Source organism: Cetorhinus maximus, chromosome 34 (genome assembly GCF_964194155.1).
Source record: "Cetorhinus maximus chromosome 34, sCetMax3.hap1.1, whole genome shotgun sequence".
NCBI lineage: Eukaryota > Metazoa > Chordata > Chondrichthyes > Lamniformes > Cetorhinidae > Cetorhinus > Cetorhinus maximus.
Genome location: NC_135912.1, coordinates 4,280,026 through 4,301,341, shown reverse-complemented (window position 1 = coordinate 4,301,341; position 21,316 = coordinate 4,280,026). Strand labels below are relative to the sequence as shown.

Below are 21,316 nucleotides of genomic sequence, written 5' to 3'. Positions count from 1 at the left end.
TCTTCGTCATTGTAACCAAACTTAGTGCTAGTGAAATTCCATGTGTGTTAAATGGCGGAATGGAGGCACTGCTCAGTAATCTGCAAATTCCCAATTTAGTTGCCATTGCCAGGCCTTGTCCTGCAACAGCTTTGAGTTAACATTTGAGAAGCTGTCATCAGTTAATCCCTTCCACTCTGATATCATCCAGCACCTAATGGGTGGTCGGAGAGAAAGACGCCTTCTATCAAGAGCAGATCCTGGTGGAATAGGTGGGGAACGAGGACTGGATTGGTACAGTGGTTTTGGAGCACCATTATTGGTCTGGGACCCTGGTTCGAATCTACCCCAGGCAAGTGAGAGAGTGATAGGCCTTGCTCTCCCCCAGCCGTGGCGACCCGCCGTGCAATGACTTTGGGAGGTGCTCAATCAGGCCCTGAGTCCTCAACAGCCCACTGCCCAAAATGGGTGTTAATATAATCACAGCATTGTTCAGGAGGACTGCGGAGATGTGGTGAGTGGACATGACGCATTGGTGCAGTAGAGCTGTATTTTCAGTTTAAGGCAAACAGTTATTTGCACATAACCCGTGATTACAAAGTTATACAGCACAGGCCATTTGGCCCATCCTGCCTCTGCTGTCTCTTTGAAGGAGCTCTCCAATTTTTCTCGCCCCTCGCCTCACCTCGATTAGTCTCACTCCCCCTGCTCTTTCCCCAAAGGCCTGAAATGTTTACCTTTTTAAATATTTAGCCAATTGCCCTGTGAAAGTTCCTGTTGAATCTGCTTCCACTGCCATTTTAGGCAGCTTGTTCCAGATTATGCCAACCGGCTGCGTTAAAAAGATTTATCTTCCTCCCCACCACCCCCCCGACTTCTAGTTCTACACTTATCTTAAGTATATCCTTTCTCCTGACAGTGAGAATATTTTGACCCTATTTGCCCTGTCAAAGCCCCTCATAATTTTGAACATCTCTATTAAATTGCCCCCTGAACTCCCTCTGCTCTAAGAAGTGTACCAGTGAACTAACTATACAACTTCTAAGCTTCGGTGGCTAATTACAAAATATGATTAAGCAAAGCGTGCGTGCAGTGAATCCATTGCTGTATACAAGGACTTTCAGCCCTAAATAGGACCAACGTCCTCAAGTTGTACAAACTAACGGAGTCATTAGACTCAACAAGTATGGTGTATAAATACCAGCATAGAGTAGTTGGGCAGACTGGCCTGTTTCTGTGCTGCAAATTCTATGTAACACTGAGCCATTTCACATTAGAGGTCTTGAAGAACGCCAACATCTATCCCTCGTTCACTAAAGGCCACTCTTTCAGCCACCTTCATTTCCAACTTCTGGAATCCCTTCCCTAAATCTCTTTGCCTTACCTCTTCCTCTCTGCTTCCAAGAACTTTGTCAAACGTCTCCCATCGCCTGTCCTTTTGGACTTCATCAATGGAGCAGCCAAGTAAATCAAGACGCCCACCTAATTAATCCATAAGAAATTTTTTTGCCTTATGAGACGTGAGTGATTCCTTTATTCATCTCTACTCGGCTCCTCTTCTTTAACAGTGAACTCAGCCTTGAGTCCAAATTCCACAACTCCTGATCCTGTAAACCAGGAATTCTCTCAGAGCTGAGACCAGGATCGGCCTGGAATGTGCAACCCTCACAGACTTGGCAAGACGGTTCAGCCCCAACCACAGCTAGTCTGGAAAGGGATCAGGCTGACCTTCCTGTAGTTGCATAAGCCAACCACATTCCCACCCAACACCAAGTTAGAAACCAGTCATGTTGTACATGCCAGAGCGTGTCGGTGAATTCTCTAAGCGGTCGATTGAAAGGAGAAGATGGCTGCTGTTGGAAATATGTTCAGAACCCCATCGCATCTCACACAGCTCACTTGCTTACATGGATGTACGCTGCTTAGTTTCTATATTAGAGTTAAAGGGCTTGTGTTGCTCTTTAGGTCAGTAATCGCATGTCAGTTAATCCCTATCCTAAAGCAATTGGGTAGCAGTGATCCCTGTCTCAGGATTGTGGTTAACCTGTCCCTCAGGTTTGGTTTGTTGGGTAGTCTCTGTCCCAGGATTGATTCGTTGGGTATTGTCTGCTCCAGGATCGGTAAATTTGCTCATGTGAGTCCCACACCCCATCCCTGAGACAGAGACTGGCAAACTAATTCTACATCCCGATTCTGAGATAGGGACTAGACCAATTCTGGGAGAACAACCAACTGTGCCATTGTAACTGGACTTTACTGAAGGGTGTAGGGGCAGAAAATGAAACAAAGGAAGAAATAACCATGAAAATCTAGTGCTCAGTAAGAGAGATATTTATTTTAAATCTTATTGCAAAACACAGAGACAGAGAAAATACAAATGGCCCTATTTTTTCCCCACTCTTACAATAAATTGAGAAATACAGTTGCACAAACAGTATAAAAATATTCTCAAGCACAGGTAGGCTTTAAACATTCATACAATACAAAGAGATGAAACCAATGCTTGTGGTTTAGTGAGCTCCAAGCGTGGGAGGACTGCCCAGGTTTGTTCCTCCTGGTCTATCCTCTGGTTGTTGTTGGCTTGGCCAGATAATTTGAAACATTACCCTAACGAAAAGACCTGGAATAGGCAACCAGTGTAGTGTACACTGAAGGACAGTGACCGAGGCATCAAACCGCCGACACCACACTATGTTCTGGGCGTTGGATCCTAGCTGAAGGATCAAGGGGGTAGGTAGACTTTTTCCTGACAGGCCTGACAGTTTTCGCCAAGTGCCTAAAACAGGACGGGGGGTGGGAATCCAGGCTTGATGCTTCCTTATTGCTGGTGAAAGTGCAGAGAGGGCGTTAATTACCTCGCTAACAGCTCCTTACGAGCAGTCACTTGGGGCCTTGACGGCAGGTTTTGAAATATTCCCCCTCCACCAGCTGAAGCACGAGCTCTCTGGTCAAAGAGTGGGAACAGAACTTAAACACTCCCCTCTCTTGCCCGGCGTTTTGATAAGCGTGCGATATTGTGCACAGATAGCCTGATAGGAGCAGAGTGTGGGTCTGATCTAAAGATGGTGAAAGAATTTGAAAGGGTTGACTGTGAGAAACCATTTCCTCTGGCAGGGGGTGGGGAGCCCAGAACAAAGGGGCAGAGCCTTGAATTGAGAGCCAGGCCGTTCAGGGGTGATGTCAGGAAGCACTTCTTCACACAAAGGGGAGTGGAAATCTGGGACTCTCTTCCCCACCCCAAAAGCTGGGGCAGTCAATTGAAAATTTGAAAACAGTGATAGGTTTTAGTTAGGCAAGGGGATTAAGGGATAGGTTACAATGGGCGGGTGATTGGAGTTAACCATGATCTAGTTGAATGGCGGAACAGGCTCGAGGGGCCGAATGGCCTCATCCTGTTCCTAGAATGCACTCCCTGTGTACACTGGACTGGTTGGAATTCCACTGAACATCAATTATTCCTCAACGCTCACATTCCACGTATCAATATAGCTTTCGTTTTTTTCTTAAATACCAAACTTCTAACGTCAAAAGAAATAAATTACATAAATCCCAAAAATATATTACAAACTAGACTATGAGGTTTCATATTTTCAATAGTAAAGCATTTCTATAATGCAACAGTGCAAGTCCTATACATGTAAAATAAGAATGTAACTCGAATTTCTACTCATACACAGTGGGTGAGCAGATAGCTGGTCCCAAGCATTCATCTCGAATTGCAGCCTCTCCACACTTTCGGGAAATTAATATAGGGTCAGCTCTGGGCGGTCACAAACAGTGTGGGAACTGACAGTGGGAAAAATCAGAAATTTATACAAAAATAAAAACCACGGGGAAATAAACTGAGTTCAAGGAGAGCAATGTCACAGTTTGTTAATGGTTCCCATCCAATGTGCTACGGAATGTGGTGACATACAAGTAAACACCTGTATTTCCTCATACTCCATGTTTCACGAGGTGTGATCTGCAGCACACCATCACCCACCACCTCCACCCACACCACCCCCCCCCTCCCAAACCCCTTCGAGCAGCCCGTGGCTGCATTGCTTACAGTCATTGTAGCACGTCCAGTCAATAAGTGCTCCCTCCAGTCGGAAAATACTAGAGGATAAAGTTGTGGGAGGTTTTCCCGGAATATGATAATGATGTTCATCACAACATCTCCCCTGGTGACCCGGAAGTGCAAGTGGACCATGTGTTGCATAGCCAAATTCATCCAAAAGGTTTGATCCCTGGTCCGTGGGGGATTACTGAACTTGGATTCGCTGAACTCAGGCCCCAGAAATGATAGGTTCGGTAGAAGGGGTGTCCCAGTCAATATTTATCCCTCAACCAAGTCACTAAAATAGGCGATCTGGTCATTATCACACAGTGGGAGCTTCCTGTGCACAAATTGGCTGCTGTGTTCCCTACAGTACAACAGTGGCTCCACTTTGAAAGTACTTCACTGACTGTAAGCGCTCTGAGCTGTCTTGAGGTTGTGTGTAAACGCAAGTTCTTTGGCTACAACAATTGGCCCAAGTGCCTCAGAGCTTAGCGAAGGGGAGAAGACAGCTGGGTGTCTTCCATCAGAATGCGCGCTGGGGTTCAGAACTCAATAGCAATGAGCTCTGGGGTGGGGCAGACAGAGCAGGAGGGTGGGTTACCTTCGTACAGCAATACACAAACACTTTGGGAATACATATTGAACTCAGACAGCATCGAAATATTTCGCTAGGACGAGTGGGCGTAGTTGGTCCAGGTGCGAGACTTTGCAAGTAGGGTGTCTAATATCAGGGAAGGACGTATGAAATGAATCAGATCACTCATTCCGTGACCATGTTTATCAATGAAGGCTGGAGTTCAGAAGTCACTGCTGGTTATATATGAGCGAGTTTCAGGCAGGGAAATGATGATCATCTCTGGAGCTAAAATCCCAAATCTTCCTTTATACATTTTTCTGCCAGTTAATTCCAGTACTGTATCTTCCTTGTGGGTTTCTACAGATATGATACCTGAGTATTGTCTTTTCAGAATAATTGCCACTTTCTATGGCTCCATAACTTGTCCCATGAAGAGAATGGTGCCTATGAAACAAGAGAGAGTAACATCATCAAACTAAAGCCCAACTTTATTTCAGTCATGCCTTTGCAACACGTTTGGCTTCCCTCATTCCTTGCCCTCTGACCTTTCTCAAGTGTCCATTGCAGTGGAGATGGACCAGACACTGAGGCGTCCCTCTCCCCCACCCCACACCAACTAAGTCCAGGTGAATGGCCGTGTAGGATGGGTGTGCTTGAGTGTCATGAAGCTATTAATGTATATAATATTATTGGAAAATATTTTTCACTTAAAATAGAGGTTTAGTCTGTGGGTGTGTCTTAATTGGATTAACACTCCTGGGTGCTTGGATATGTACTAGTCTTGAGATGTAAACAGAGAGGTAGAGTGCATTTGCATTTTTTGAATAGAGCATTCAAGAAGTGGTGTGAAAACTGATGCCCATCTAGCAGACACCAAGCAATATGTTTATATTACTAATAAAATTGGCACTATGAAAGGGGTTTTATGGTTAGAGAGGTTTAGTTCAGAGGTTGGTGATACAATGAGAATTTACATTCAACGGGGGTGGTAGGTATAACTTCAGCAGTTTTCGGGTGTGCAGGGCAGAGGCAACGTGAGACCAAAAGGCAGCTGTAAGCCTCCAACTGGCTCCACAGGAACCAAAGTGAAAAGAACCTCATTTTGAATTCATAAGGTGAAAATGCTTTGCCTGGTGTTTTGGTTAAGTCTATGGGTTGCTGTTGCCTTAATGGAGATTAGTTTGGGGATTTGTCAAAAGTTATGATAGTGGTAATTTGTAGCCATGTGTATATATATTTTAACCTGTGTAAATTAATAAAGTATTTCCTTTAGTTTAATGTAAAACTTCGAGAACTGATGGTCTGATTCCTGAGTTTGGAGTCGCATCTCAAACATAACGCTTAAAATTATAGGTTATGACAGTTGTTTAAAGTTTCCCTCTGGGATTTTTAAATAATTCAGCTTTACCAACTGCGTCAGTCATAACACTGAGCCTTTTATTGCAATGGATTGTTCATGTTCAGGGAGCCATATATAGTTCAAACATTGAGCAGTGTGGGGTTAGCAGTATTGAATTAGTCATTCAGGGAATGTAAATTTAAATTCCATCGCATTTAAAAGAGAAAAAAATATTGGCATCGGTAAAAATGGTCATGAATCTGTCAAAGTATCGTTAAAACCTCAACTGGGTCATCATGAATGGAAACTTGCCTTCCTTATCTGGTCTGGTTCTATAAATGACTAATGTTCCACAATAGTAAAGTTGATTCTTAGCTACTCACTGGAGTAGCCCAGCAGAGCAACTTATTGCAACTAGAAACGGGCAGAGTGTAAAAATATTAACTTAAAGACATCTCAAGCTGCTGATAGTAAAGCACCTTAGAGTGTTCTACTTAAAGATCTGCTGGTGATTTAAACGGTGCTCTGGGCTTTCAGAACCAGATCGTCACCGCTAGGTGGGTGGGCGTTGTGCGTAGTTTGGACATCTCCCTTGTAGGGCCAAGTTTCTAAAGGACAAAAGACTAGGAGCAGGACAACAACTCGCAGTGTTTCTGCAGATTAAAGGCTGCGAGCCCAAGATCGATCCCAGATGCCAGCTGTGACGGGCAGGGTCCACAGGGCTGGAGTGTCAAGATCCGACAGCCAGGGTGATCTCTCGGGTTAGCCAACAGCGCCACTCCCTGCCCCCCCGTACCCCTTCATCCCGGGCAGGTCCACTAGGCCAATATTAATCAAGACTTAACATTAGATTTCAGGCTGCCCATGTTAGTCATCCACAGGAACATAGGACTTAAGATCATGAGTAGGCCATTTGCTCCGCCAATCAATAAGATCATGGCTGACCTGCTTGGGGTCTCAACTCCACTTTCCTCTCTGCTCACCCCATAACCCTTGACCCCCTTATCTATCAAACCTGTCTAACTCAGTCTTGAACATATTCAGTGACTCCACTGCTCACTGGGGAGAATTCCACTGACCAATGAGCCTCTGAGAGAAAAAAAATTCTCCTCATCTCCATCTTAAAAGGGAGATCTCTTATTCTTAAACCGTGTCCCCTTGTTCTAGTCTTCCCTACAAATGGAAACATCCTCCTCTAGGATCTTATATGTTTCAATAAGATCACTTCTCATTCTTCTAAACTCTAATGGGTATAGTCCCAATCTGTTCAACCTTTTTTCATAAGATAAGACCTTCATCCCAGGTATAAGTCAAGTGAACCTTCTGAATTGCTTCTATATCTTCTTTTCAAATAAGGAGACCAAAACTGTCCATGTGGCCTCACCAAGCCCTGTCCAGTGCAGTAAAACTTCCCTACTTTTATATTCCATTCCTCTTAAAATAAATGGCAACATTCCATTTGCCTTCCTAATCTCTTGCTGTACCTACACAATAACTTTTTGTGATTCATGCACCGGGATGCCCAGATCCCTCTGCACCTCAAGAGTTCTGCAATCTAAGATCCAGTTGATGAAGGTGAGGAGTTGGGTGTTGCTTTCTTTAGTCAGTCGTGATTCCACGATGTTTGCTATGCAACTCAGTCAAGAACCGCGGCACCTTGGATGGAGCCTTCATTTTGAGTAGCAAGGAGGAATCAAAACTGAGAAAATGGGATTGCGCTACCGGTCAGCTATGATCTAAATGAATGAAGGAGCAGGTTTAATGAGGCTGACTAGTCCGCTCCTGATCCCAATGTTCCCATGAGGGACCGGACAATCTCGAGCAGCTGAGAAGCCTGCTCTTGCTTCCGTTATGCTAGAGTAGTTGTAGTTTCAAAGGGTCTTTCCCACAAGTGGCTGTCGACCCTCTGCAAAAGTATTGCCTTACCTGTGGGGTTGTGTCGCACCAAGAATAGGAAGGGCCTGTCGATAACCACTTCAAGAGGAGCCATACGTTCATAAAGGATGGCAGCTGTTAAAAAAAAACAAAATGGAAGCCAAAGGTTAGCAGATTATTGACTCAATACAACGCTGTCTACGTGTGTACAGTTCGTTCTATAAGATATTGCACGTCAGTGGTAACAACCTTCGATTGAAGATTGGCAAGGTGAGAGCTGTATGTAAACAGTTGGCTACAACAAGGCAATTGCGTGCTCTGACCACGGGGTGACTCTGTGGCGTGAGTGTACCAAGGGCCGAATTTTACGCCAGCAGGATTTTACGGTCCTGCCGAAGTCAATGGACATCTGAATAATGGTATTGTCACTAGACCAGTAATCCAGAGACCCAGGGCAATGCTCTGGGGACTGGGGTTCGAACCCCGCCACAGCAAATGGTGACATTTGAATTCTATAAAAATCTGGAATGAAAAGTCTAAGGATGACCATGAAACCATTGCCGGTTGTTGTAAGAACCTAACTGGTTCACTAATGTTCTCCAGGGGGTGAAATTTGCCGTCCTTACCTGGTCTGGCCTACAGGTGACTCCAGACCCACAGCAATGTGGTTGACTCTTATAAAAACGCCCTCTGAACAAGGGCAATTAGGGATGGGCAATAAATGCTGGCCTGGCCAGCGATGCCCACGTCCCATGAACGAACTAAAAAAACCAAACCACCTACCATTTATAATTAAAAAAAGGCTCTGAAGATCAAGTGGCAGGGTAAAGATACTGAGGTGCTCATCTAAGCTGGTGGGCCAAGCAGCCACGCCACACTGAGACAGTCACAACTGAGCTGGGCATGTTGCCAGAATGCCCGCCGCTCGCTTACCAAAGCCAATCTTCCATGGGGAGCTCGGGCCTGTGGCACCCGCGCTCTCTCATGGAATTCAAAGGAAGCGACACAAGGACATTCTGAGGGCTTCGCTTAGGATTTTGGATGTCAGCTCCTAGGTCCTGGGAGAAGGTGGCCCAGGATCGCCGCAGCTGGCGCTACCAAACACATTTCAAAAAAAGGGTGCGGCTTCTTTTCAAAAGCAAGCGCGTATCAGAGGCAGAGAGAAAAGGCAAGGAGAGGAAATCCCCAAGCCAGAAACTCCCCCAAAACAACAATCATCAGTGGTACCCTGTCCCAAATGTGCGGAAGAACTTTCTGGGTGGAGATCAGCCTCAGCGGTCACCTATGTGCCCACCGGGACCCTACCAATCGCCCCAGAACTCTTTCGAGTTATCAACAGTCACAGATTGTAACTCTTTCGAGTACATTCACAGTTCTTGGTTTCCGGGAGTGGGACATGAACCCACAACCTTCTGATTCAAAGGCGAGGGTGCTATGAACTGAGCCACAGCTGACACCTCGCCCCAGATGGTGAACATCATCGCCTTGAAGGCCGAACGAGGAAGGATGGAATAAGCAATACCTAAGGTAGCTACTGAGTGACTGGGGGCGCTTTGCGGGCAGCACCTGAGAGAAAGCGGTGCCGCTGCGGTGGTTTTGTTGAGTAAGGGCACATTAAAGCGTGGATACGGACCAGCGCCAATCCTGATTCAGCTGATCTCGGCCAGGCAAAACCCTAATAAACGGCCCCCCGGCACCCCGTGGCTAGGAAGTGGCCGAAGCCAGCCGACGTTCTGCTTCTAAAATAAAAAAAATCGCCGTCAGAAATCGGGCTCAGCTGTGATGCCCTGCACGGCCAAATAGCGCACCCCACCCCTCCACAAACCCGTTTCGAGTGGTGGAGGGAGTTGGGGAGGTACAAGGTACGCAGAAGCGACAGAACCTAGCAAGAAAGATTGGGTAAAGAGGGGGTGCGGCAGGGGAGTGGGGTATGAAATTCACTGTGGCAGGCAGCCCAGTAATGGCAGTGAAGGGATCCATGGTTCTATATTCGCACTTGATTTAAAATTAACCAGGACGTGAATTGGCAGTGTGTGTTCGCCACTGCCCATTGTACACTGAACCTTCAGGGATAACTTGCGACATCAGAGAAGCCAGTGAGGATGACCAGACTCACCAGTGGCTGCAGAGGCCTTGGTCCCGCTCTCGTTGACTTCAATCTTTACTTTCTGCAGAACCTTTGACACAAACAGTGGCTCAGTTTCTACATCGGAGGAAAAGGAGAGGGGGAGGATTAGTCTGCAGTCTGACACTCCATTCACGCACAAACGGAAATCGCACCCCCCCCCCCTTCCAACTCAACTAAGGTTAGATTGGGTCATTCCCACATCAGTGAAATCGGGAAGCACTCTCCCCACGCACAAGCTAGTGGAGATCAGGAATTCCCTCCTCTCCGAAAGGCTGTGGGTCAAGTGCAATTTGAGCTAGACGTCAGTAAATGTTTGTTAGGTAAGGGGTGGGCAAGAAACGCTGGTGATGCCCCAGCCTGAGAACAAACATCCACTCCCTCCAGCACTGGTACACTCTCGACAGCAACTTGACAAGGCTTCATCCACAGCATCTCCCAAACCCACAACCTCTACCACCTGGGAGGGCAAGGGCAGCAGGTGCCCAGGAACGTCATCCTAGTTCTCCTCAAAGTCACACGCCATCCCTGTTGACAGCCGTCCTATGCCGCAACCCTGGAACGCCCTTCCCTAACACCGCAGGGGCTGCAGCGGTTCAAGAAGGCGGCTCACCCACCCACCTTCTCCAGGGCAACGAGGGAGGTGGGCAGTGAATGCCAGTGACGCCCCACCTCCCGAGAAAGAATTTAATAAAAGCTCCGGGAATACCGACACAGATCAATCAACACCAACAAAAAACTCCTCTCCGTTGCCACCGACCCTACTTCACAGACTGTTCGTGGCCTTGCCGTCCTTTCTGACTTCACCCACCCCAACACCCACCCACCGAGGACTGCTCCTCAGAATATTCCACACTCCCTCCAACCGCCCTTCCCTCCCACCTCAACCCCACAGCATCCCCTAGAGCCAATATCATTCCGAGGCTTCTGTGCCCCATGAGTGAGTACTTACTGCTGATCTTAGTAAAGTCCGCTGTTCTCGCATTAAACATGTCTGTCATTCCCATGTTTGTCAGCGGCTTCCTCAGATCTGTCTCACTATCCAGGGAAAACCTGCCAGGAAAAATGTGTAAATATGTCAGGGACATGCCTAGCAAAACCGCCTCGCACCATTTGAAACTGCAGAATTGCTTTTAATTAAACAGAACGTGTCGTGATCACATTATTAACATACTCTGGGGGGTGAACTACCTGACAAGAGAAGACTTAATTAAGTCACATTGAATGTAATTGCATAATTACTAAAACACTCTAATGCTATCCCAGCTCTCGCAGTAACTCCCTCTGCCTAGCACCCTGTGTTATTGACTGCATCTCTATAGTTGCACGGTCACTCAACAGCCCCTCATCCCAGGGCTACTGCTGTATGCAACCTGATGTTAATCCAGTTCCGCCACATGGTTGGGCCCAGTCACCCCTCCCCTGTCAACACTGCCTCCCGACTTAATGACTGCCTTTAGATCACTAATGTCCTTTCGAGAAGGAAATCTGCCAACCTTACCTGGTCTGGCCTACGTGTGACTCCAGACTCACAGTAATGTGGTTGACTCTTAATTGCCCTCTGAAATAAACCACTCAGTTCAAGGGCAATTAGGGATGGGCAACAAATACCGGTCTTGCCAGTGGTGCCCACATCCCAAGAAAGAATATTGCATTGCTCTCCTATTCCTGTGATGAAGAGGTTGTCTTAGGAGGAGAGGTTGAACAGGTTGGGCCTATACTCATTGGAGTTTAGAAGAATGAGAGGTGATTTTTATTGAAACATATAAGATTCTGAGGGGGCTTGACAGGATAAAAGGATGTTTCCCCTCATGGGGGGAATCTAGAACGAGTGGGCACAGTTTCAAATTAAAGGGTCTTCCATTGAAGATGGCGATGAGGAGGAATTTCTTCTCTTAGAGTGTTGTGAATCTTTGGAATTCTCTACCTCGGAGAGCAGTGGAGGCTGGGTCACTGAATATAGTCAAGCTGAGTTAGACAGATTTTCGATCTACAGGGGAGTTAAGGGTTATGGGGACAGGCAGGAATGTGTAGTTGAGACCACAATCAGATCAGCCATGACCTTATTGAATGGCGGAGCAGGCTTCAAGGACCAAATGTCCTATTTCTTATATATACCAGGTAGGCACTCCGCCTGCTACACTAGGTTAGAGTCAGGGTCTAATTCCCACTTCCACCCCCACAACATTAGGATAATCATGAATCCAAAGGCGCCAGTTATTATAAATACTGGCCCCCCTCCCCCTCTATGTCACAACGCGCAGTCACTTACTTGGGCAGGACCAGATAACGTTTCACCGTTTCTAGATTGTCCTTCCACTCGTTGACCAGTGAGACGGTGATGATGTTTGTGAGAGCGGACAGTGGAACCTTCTTCTGATACGGAGCCACGATGTACATGCTGAGGGTCTCCCCATGATACGGCAGCTCAATGACATCGTAGTCCAGGCCGCTGGGGGTCACAAATTCACCTGGAGGAATAAAGCATCAGGATTGGCTCTCTGGCCGACCAGTCAACCACTTTCCCCCCTGCTCACGTGACACCTCCCTCCGTGTTAGGTCAGTTTCATTAGCTTACGCGGTGCAGTAATAGCCACAAGAGCATAGCACAGTGTAAGCTATTGAATCTGACCTAACACGGAGCCTGGGTTCACTGGGTAGCACTCTCCCCTCCAAGCCAGAAGTTCACGTTCAAACCCTATTCACTGCAGAGACTTGAGCACATTGTCTGGGCTGACACTCCGGTACAGTACTCAGGGAATGCCGCACTGTCAGAGGTGCCGTCTTTCAGGTGAGACATTAAATCAAGGGCTCGTCTGTCCTCTCAGGTGGACCTAAAAGATCCCCCAACGTCCGCTCAATTCTCCTCCGTGTCCTGGGCTAACCTTTAACCCTCAACCAATAACACCGAAAACAGATTGTCTGATCACCGAATTGCAGAATGATTACAGCACAGAATGAGGCCATTCAGCCCAGTGTGCCTGTGCTGGCTCTCCAAACAAACAATGCACTTAGTGCCGCTACCCACCCCCCCCCCCCCCCCACCACCCCCCCCCCCCCCGACTACCGTAGCCTACACATTCTTCCTTTTCAGATAATAATCCAACTCCCTCTTGAAAGCCCCCATCGAACCTGCCTCCACCACACTCTCAGGCAGCGCGCTCCAGATCCTAACCGCTGGCCGCGTGAAAAAGGTTTCTCCTCGTGTCGCCATTGCTTCTTTTTGCCAATCACCTTAAACCTGTGCCCCCCCCCTAGCTCGCGATCATTCCACCAATGGGAAAGGGTATCTTTCTACTCCTATCTACTCTGTCCAGTCATTTATCGCACTACTGTTTTTGAGCTTCTGTGCTTATGCCTCTGCAATGGAGCTTGCAACCTTCTGGCTCAGAGAACATATAAAAAAAAACCTTCCATTTATGTAGTGCCTTTTCACGGCCTCAGGACATCTCAGAGCACCTCATAGCCCATTAAGTGTAGCCACTGTTGTAACGTAGGATAGGAGAGTGGGATTAGACTGTGGGGAGGGGGGTGGGTGCTGGTACAGGTTTGACGGGCCGAACTGCTGGTCTGTCCGTCGCTAACTTTCTCAGACATGACCTTCCTCTTTCACTGGTCTTCCAGGATGGTTTCTATTTGGCTGACACTAGCTCTGGGGCGAGTGAGGGCAGCACACGACGTCCTCGTGCGTTAGGTAGGCGCAAGGAGTTGCACCCTGCAGCTGGGAAGTTCGGGCTGGATTAACCACTTTCCCTGAGGCACACATCAAAACGCAGCACAATGTTCATTTGCCCCAAGCTCAGCTGCTGCCTGGGAAACAAAACAAAAACTGAAAGTGACTGCAGATGCTGGAGATTCTGAAATGAAGACAGAAAGGACTGGAAAAAACTCAGCAGGCCTGGCATCAGTATCAGGGGAGAGAGAAAAGCAAAGTTAACGTCTCGAGCCCAACATAGTCATGGTGGACTCAAAACGTTAACTCTCTCCCTGCCGACGCTGCCAGACCTGCTGAGTTTCCCCCCAGCACTTTCCTGCCTGAGAAACAAACTCTCCCCTCCACGGACTCTCTGCTGAGGTGCAGCGTGTGCCCACCCTGTCCTAACGCCTGTTCGGCCTCACCCAGCAGCGGTGTTTGTCCGCAAGACATGGCGAAGGGGTGCTATCAAACAGAGCTTGGCGCTGGCCAAGCGAGGATGGTAGGGGCTTGGTTAAAGAGGTGCATTGTAAGGATGTCCATAAGGGGGAAGAGGGAGGGGGAGAGGTTTAGAGAGGGAATTTCAGAGCTTTGGCCAAGAGGGGAGCAACTGCCAGATACTTCCCTCACCCCACGCCACCCCCCAAACTCCAGCGACCCAGAGGGACATTTTTACTCACTGGCATTCAGCTTGGCGCTCTGCGACATCATAGGCACCAGGATCTTGGTCCCGTCCGCCTTGTAGAACTCGCGCTGATGTGTGCCCTCGGTAGGGAACGGAATCTTCCACAGGCCCTTGAAGTAGACAGCGTTGAGCAGGACCATGCGGGTCAGAGATGGGTCCAGCATGTCCGGGCGGAGAAAGTGAGGGATCATACCTGGACAGAGAGGAGGGTGGGAGGGAGGAGAAAGGAATTCAGTCAGACTGAGGGATCTTCAATACACGGTGCGAAGCTGAAACGAAATACTCATTATAAGGTGGAGTCGGAGCTTGGCACACACAGGAAAAGACATCCCGCACTTTCTTCCCCTCAGATTCTCTTCCTTCTCCCTGCCCCACCCCCACTCCTTCCCACCCCAATTATTTTTTTGGTCTCTTTCAGGAAATATTATTTTTTTCCAATTCAACCTGAGCAATCTCAGCATGGGGAGCACAATTTTACCCAATGCCCATTATTAAACACTCCCAGGACAGGTACAGCACGGGGTTAATTCAGAGTAAATCTCCCTCTACACTGTCCCCATCAAACACTCCCAGGACAGGTACAGCACGGGGATAGATACAGAGTAAAGCTCGCTCTACACTGTCCCCATCAAACACTCCCAGGACAGGTACAGCACGGGGTTAATTCAGAGTAAATCTCCCTCTACACTGTCCCCATCAAACACTCCCAGGACAGGTACAGCACAGGGTTAGATACAGACTAAAGCTCCCTCTACACTGTCCCCATCAAACACTCCCAGGACAGGTACAGCACGGGGTTAGATACAGAGTAAAGCTCCCTCTACACTGTCCCCATCAAACACTCCCAGGACAGGTACAGTACGGGGTTAGATACAGAGTAAATCTCCCTCTACACTGTCCCCATCAAACACTCCCAGGGCAGGTACAGCACGGGGTTAGATACAGAGTAAAGCTCCCTCTACACTGTCCCCATCAAACACTCCAAGGGCAGGTACAGCACGGGGTTAGATAGAGAGTAAAGCTCCCGCTACACTGTCCACATTAAACAAGTAAACACAGGGCCCAGAAGTGAAGTTGGGAGACTACCTACTCATTGGGTGGCTTCAGACAGAAAGACTGAAGAGAGAGGAGGCTGTTTTTGTCAGTCAGGCTGGATTCGATCCCGAGGCTCCGAGGAAAGTGTCTCAAGCCTCACCCCACCCAGATCCCTCAGGGAGTTTATTTACGAAAATTAATGAGTTTATTTATCTAAATGAATGAAAACAGGAGCTGCGGCCTCACCTCTGGTTTGTATTTCGACCCATTTATTGATGATGTAGGTGGCCATCTTGGAGTCCTTGAAGTGCACCTGCTTCGGCCAGCCGTTAAAGGTTTTCCGGTAATTCTTCAGGTAGGCCCTGGGCAGCTGCATGGTCCTCTGGATGAACGCGCTGTTGGCCGCGTAGACAATGTCCCGGTTGCTCTTGGCGGTGAGCTCTTTCTGGAGGCGTTTGAGGGCCAGGGGCACGCCCGTGTCTGCCGGCGAGAAAAGAAATTCCGTTGAGTACCCCAGAGCTCCCTCCTCCCTAAACCTCTCCGCCTCCCGTTTGGCTTTGGCGTCAACCCCTGGCGCCCCCGGGGGAGCGCCTCGTGACATGAAAGGCGCTGTCTAAATGCGAGTTGTTGTCGTGGCGAGGAATGAAAGGCGTGGCAGCTGAATGGGTTCCGAGGGCAGGCCTTGTGCTTGGTCTGACATGTACGGTCTTCCAAAGGGCTGACCGACTCAAAGGGAAAACACAACCCAGGGTCACCGGCTCACGTCGCGGCTGCCTACTCCGGCGACCATGACGACACTTTACTTCCCTGCGTCCGTGCCCAGGGCTTGTAAAAGTGGGCAAAAGGTGGGTTCGAGACTCAGGTCGGAGGGACGCCTCGGGGTGTGAAAGGAGCCGGAGATGGTTGGGGGGGGGGGCGGCGTGAGTGTGGGGAGGAGTGGGGCAGCGTCGGAGGTTTGGTGGGGGTGGTGGGGTGGGTGTGGTGGTGGTGTGGGTGGGGGTGTGGACGTAGAGGGGTTGGGGATGGTGGGGATGGATAGGTGGGGGGGGTTTGGTTGGGAGGGTGGTGGGGTTTGGTGGCAGTCAAGGGGGGGGCGGTGGTGGGGGGAAGCGGGTAAAGGAAGGGGCTGAAGGAAGAGAGGCAGCCGGGAGAGCGGGATCCATTTGGGCAGCGAGGCGATTCTCACATCTGGGACCAGAGGCGAGCGCCATTAGTTTTTAAAAGATAAAATAACCAAGAGATGGCAGCCACAAGCTTGGATCTTGAAAGCTTGTAACGGAAGGAAACATCGGAGCGGGGCTGAGGAATCCCACGATAGAGAGAGCTCGGGTGGTGATAGGGGCTGTGTGAGAGGGACAGGGAAGCCTTCATTCCGGCTTTCCAAGAACATCGGAAAGGGCCATTCGGCTCAACTGCTCTATTCTGGCAATTTTCCTCCAGGCAAACCTCCTCTTATCTTACTTTACCTCACGCTTTCGGTGTCACCTTCTATTCTCCCCCTACCCCTACCCCCTACCCCCTCGTGCTCCTGTCCAGCTTCGTCTCCAGCCCCAGTCGCCTCATCTGCTCAATGTGAAAAATAAAGAATCTGCATTGATATAGCGCCCTTCAGGAAACCCCTTCCCACCCCCACCCACCCCTCCCCCACCACCTCCCGCCGCCAAAACACTCTGCAGCCAACGAAGCCCTTTCGAAGCATCACTGTTGTGATGTGGGACTCGCGGCAGCCACTTTGCGCACAGCAAGATCCCGCAAAACAGCACGTTCCACTCCCTCGCCACTCTCCGCTTGAAGACCTTTCTCCAGAATTCTTTACTAGCGATTAACTTCTAGCCACATGAGAGAAAGGTTTTGCGCGCAGGGTGGGGTTCAGATCTGGAGCACGCTGCCTGAGAGAGAGAGAGGGGGGTGGAGGCAGGTTCGCTCGAGGCACTCGAAAGAGAATTAGGCTGTTATCTGAAAAGGGAGAATGTGCAGGGTTATGGCGAGAAAGCCTGGGGAGGGGGGGGGGTGCGTTCACACTAAGCCAATTGCTCATTCGGAGAGCTGGTGCAGGCACGATGGGCTGAGTGGCCTCTCTCTGCGCGGTGACAATGCTCTGATTCTGTGAGCTCAGTGTGTGTAGCGGTAAGGAGATGAGCTTCGATCACCAGGCCTGGGGCTGGGTTTAAAGTGGCAGTGGGAGGTGTCAGCTGTGGCTCAGTTCATAGCACCCTCGCCTTTGAATCAGAGGGTTGTGGGTTCATGTCCCCACTCCCGGAAACCAAGAACTGTGATTGTACTCGAAAGAGTTGCAATCTGTGACTGTTCATAATTCGAAAGAATTTAAAGTGGCAGTGGTTGACTCTCACCGCCAGGGGCCCTCGGTTAGCTGCGTGGACATTGGCACAAAGCATTTCAACTCCGTCTGTTAACTTCTGCAGGGAATTGGTTTCTCTAATCTGTGTCTCCAATCTCCCCTACGCCCACATAGCAAGGCGTGCAGACTCACCCACACCTGGTCGTGTGCGCCGTCTGACTAAGGGCAGCCTGCCCGAATGCAGAACGTGACTGAGGACTGATTCACACCCCCAAGGTTCATCTCCATCCTGTTGACGCACGGTACACCCCAAGACCCTGGCGTACCCGGCCTCACAGGTCAGGCAGGTGAACCCCCCGGATTAACGTACAGACCCTAACGCAGAGACCCGGCACAGAGCAGAAGGAGGGACACAGCAAGAGAGGGAGAGTGGCAGTTCGAGAGGGAAAGAAAGAGTGACATAAAGCGAGACAGTGCAAGGCAAGGATAGACACAGCAACAGAGAAAGCGCGAATGAGGGACTGACAAGCACAAAGCAAGAGACATAATGAGATACAACATAAGAAATCGACCATTCTGCCCGTCAAACCTGCTCTTTCATTCAATACAATCACGGCTGATCAGCTACCTCAGCTGCTCTTCCCACCCTCTTGCGTGAGAGATCAAAGATCTCTTGATCTCTGTCTTGAATATACTCAATGACTGATCATCCTCAGCTCTCTGGGGTAGAGAACCCCAAAGATTCACAACCCCTCCAAGTGAAGAAATTCCTCCTCGTCTGAGAAACTAAGAAACAGAGCGGGAGGCAGGAAGAGTCACAAGAAGAGGAGAAGAGAGAGAGAGAGAGAGAGACGGTGAGGAGAGAGAGAGACCGAGAGTGAGAAACACAGAGCGGCAAACACAGAATGAGCGAGAGAGAGCAGGTAGAAGAGATACAGCAAATAGCGTGTGTGAGAACTCGAGAGAGAGAGAGAGGGAGAGAGAGGAAGTGCAAGAATGAGACATTGAACAAGAGAGAGACATATACAGAGAGAGGCAGGCAGAGAGAGACATGCACGCACACTCACACATACACTCACATGCACACAGAGAGAGCCACGCAGAGACAAACACTGAGTCGGAGAGAAAGAGACAGAGACACACACTTACACCCAGGGAGAGAGAGAGAGAGAGAGACACACACACACATACACACTGCCAGAAAGAGAGTGAGGCATGCATATATACACTCCCAGAGAGAGAGACACTCGCATATATACACTCCCAGAGAGAGAGAGAGACACTCACATATACACTCCCAGAGAGAGAAATACTCACATATACACTCCCAGAGAGAGAGAGAGACACTCACATATACACTCCCAGAGAGAGAAATACTCACATATACACTCCCAGAGAGAGAGAGACACTCACATATGCACTCCCAGAGAGAGAGAGAGACACTCACATATGCACTCCCAGAGAGAGAAACACTCACATATACCCTCCCAGAGAGAGAAACACTCACATATACACTCCCAGAGAGAGAAACACTCACATATACCCTCCCAGAGAGAGAAACACTCACATATACACTCCCAGAGAGAGAAACACTCACATATACACTCCCAGAGAGAGAAACACTCACATATACCCTCCCAGAGAGAGAAACACTCACATATACACTCCCAGAGAGAGAAACACTCACATATACCCTCCCAGAGAGAGAAACACTCACATATACACTCCCAGAGAGAGAAACACTCACATATACACTCCCAGAGAGAGAAACACTCACATATACACTCCCAGAGAGAGAAACACTCACATATACACTCCCAGAGAGAGAGAGACACTCGCATGTATACACTCCCAGAGAGAGAGAGACACTCACATATACACTCCCAGAGAGAGAAATACTCACATATACACTCCCAGAGAGAGAAATACTCACATATACACTCCCAGAGAGAGAGAGAGACACTCACATATATACTCCCAGAGAGAGAAATACTCACATATACACTCCCAGAGAGAGAGACACTCACATATACACTCCCAGAGAGAGAGACACTCACATATGCACTCCCAGAGAGAGAAATACTCACATATGCACTCCCAGAGAGAGAAACACTCACATATACACTCCCAGAGAGAGAAACACTCACATATGCACTCCCAGAGAGAGAGAGAGAGAGAGAGAGACACACACATATACATTCCCAGAGAGAGAGAGAGACACACACACACACTCACAGAGGGAGAGAGAGTCACACATGCACTCTCACACACACAGGCAGACGCAGTGAGGTTTCATGTATGGATTGCAGGGGCACACTTAAATCCTGAGACCAACATTGCACCGATAAAACATCCCAGCAGACACACGGACCCCGAGCTCACCTTCCAGCCTGTATCCCAGGGCAGCCTGGAGCTGCTCCAGTGTGTTCCCGGCCGCTCCCAGCTGTGCCATTCCCACCAAGGCCGCTGCACCGTAGGGCGAGAACACCACGTTCCGGTCCCCGGCAGACGCGGCAATTTCCCGGAAGACGCGGATCCCGAAGTCGGCGCCCAGCTCAGACACGGGCGCGCCGTTGTTGGCATGGCAGAGGGCTGCCCAGGCAACCAGGAGGATGGCCAGGCACAGGAAGGACTTGCCGCTGCTCTTCATGGTCATTGGGGGGCACCTGAAAGAGGAGAGGAGCGTGAACATTAAAAACCTCGCCCGACATCACGAACGCCAGCTGAGCTGGTCATTGCCGAATTACGGTCTGTGGGAACTTGCTGTGCGCAAATTGGCTCCGACAGTCGGCTGACATAATCTGCACGGACACACAGACTTACACACATGGATTCCCGCACGGGCACACTTTGTTACAGCACAGAAAGAGGCCATTTGGCCCATCCTGTCTGTACTGGCTCTCCCAATGGGCAATTTACCTCATGCTTTTGCCCCCCGTACAATTCTTCCTTTTCAGGGCCAATGCCGCGATTGACAGTTCCTCCAACACGCTGCATTCCCCATCCCGTTGATTCGCTGTGCGACAGAGTGCTTTGGGGTGGGAAGAGGTGGTGCCGGGCGCTACGCAAATGCAAGTCCTCTCTGTCCCCGATTCCGCACCCCAGCAAGAAGAAATTCAGACGAAGCGACTGAGGGAGCGGACGCGTCAGGGCGAGAGGGGCCCCGAGGAAGTGGAAGTCTCAATTAACCTCAGCGGCTCCGGGAATGGCGGGGTGGGCAGGAGGGGGCGTGGTGCCCCCCCGAATTCTATCCAGCTGGCTGGCCGCCCTCGGTTTATTTCAGATAGCCCCCTCCCCCACCCCCGCTGCTGGGGAATAGCACGCGAGCAGGCATCAGGGACAGAAGGTGGACCGCGATGCCTCCGCAGTCGAATAGCCCAGCGCGCCACAAGGCCCGCGTGCAGAGGGGGGCACGAGGTGCCACAGGGCTGCCAGCGTGACCCAAGGGAAGGCAGCACCTTCAGGAGGAGTGGAGTGAAGTGGAGGTAGGGGGGGTGGGTGGCGGGTGGGGATGAGAGGGGGTGTGGTGATGGTGGTGGTTGGCGATTTGAGCAACCTGAAATGAAACCGAGGGCGGCCAGCCCTGTCTGGCAGGGGAAAGGCTGCCGCTGACCTTACACACAGCAAGATCCCACGTGCGGCAACTGGTTCAGAGGACCAGCT

The 21,316-nt window shown here is 49.6% G+C and overlaps 1 protein-coding gene across 1 annotated transcript; it reads right to left on the bottom strand.

The window, feature by feature from the left end:
- Positions 1-2,295: 2,295 nt before the first annotated feature.
- On the bottom strand, positions 2,296-20,309 carry serpine1 (serpin peptidase inhibitor, clade E (nexin, plasminogen activator inhibitor type 1), member 1). Its single transcript, XM_078533864.1, has 8 exons — positions 20,036-20,309; positions 15,601-15,834; positions 14,315-14,512; positions 12,213-12,411; positions 10,893-10,993; positions 9,932-10,018; positions 7,867-7,950; positions 2,296-5,045 (listed from the first exon to the last, which is right to left on the bottom strand). The coding sequence occupies exons 1-8, from the start codon at positions 20,307-20,309 to the stop codon at positions 5,008-5,010; spliced, it is 1,215 nt and encodes a 404-aa protein (XP_078389990.1). The 3' UTR covers positions 2,296-5,007.
- Between the last annotated feature and the right edge of the window lie 1,007 nt (positions 20,310-21,316).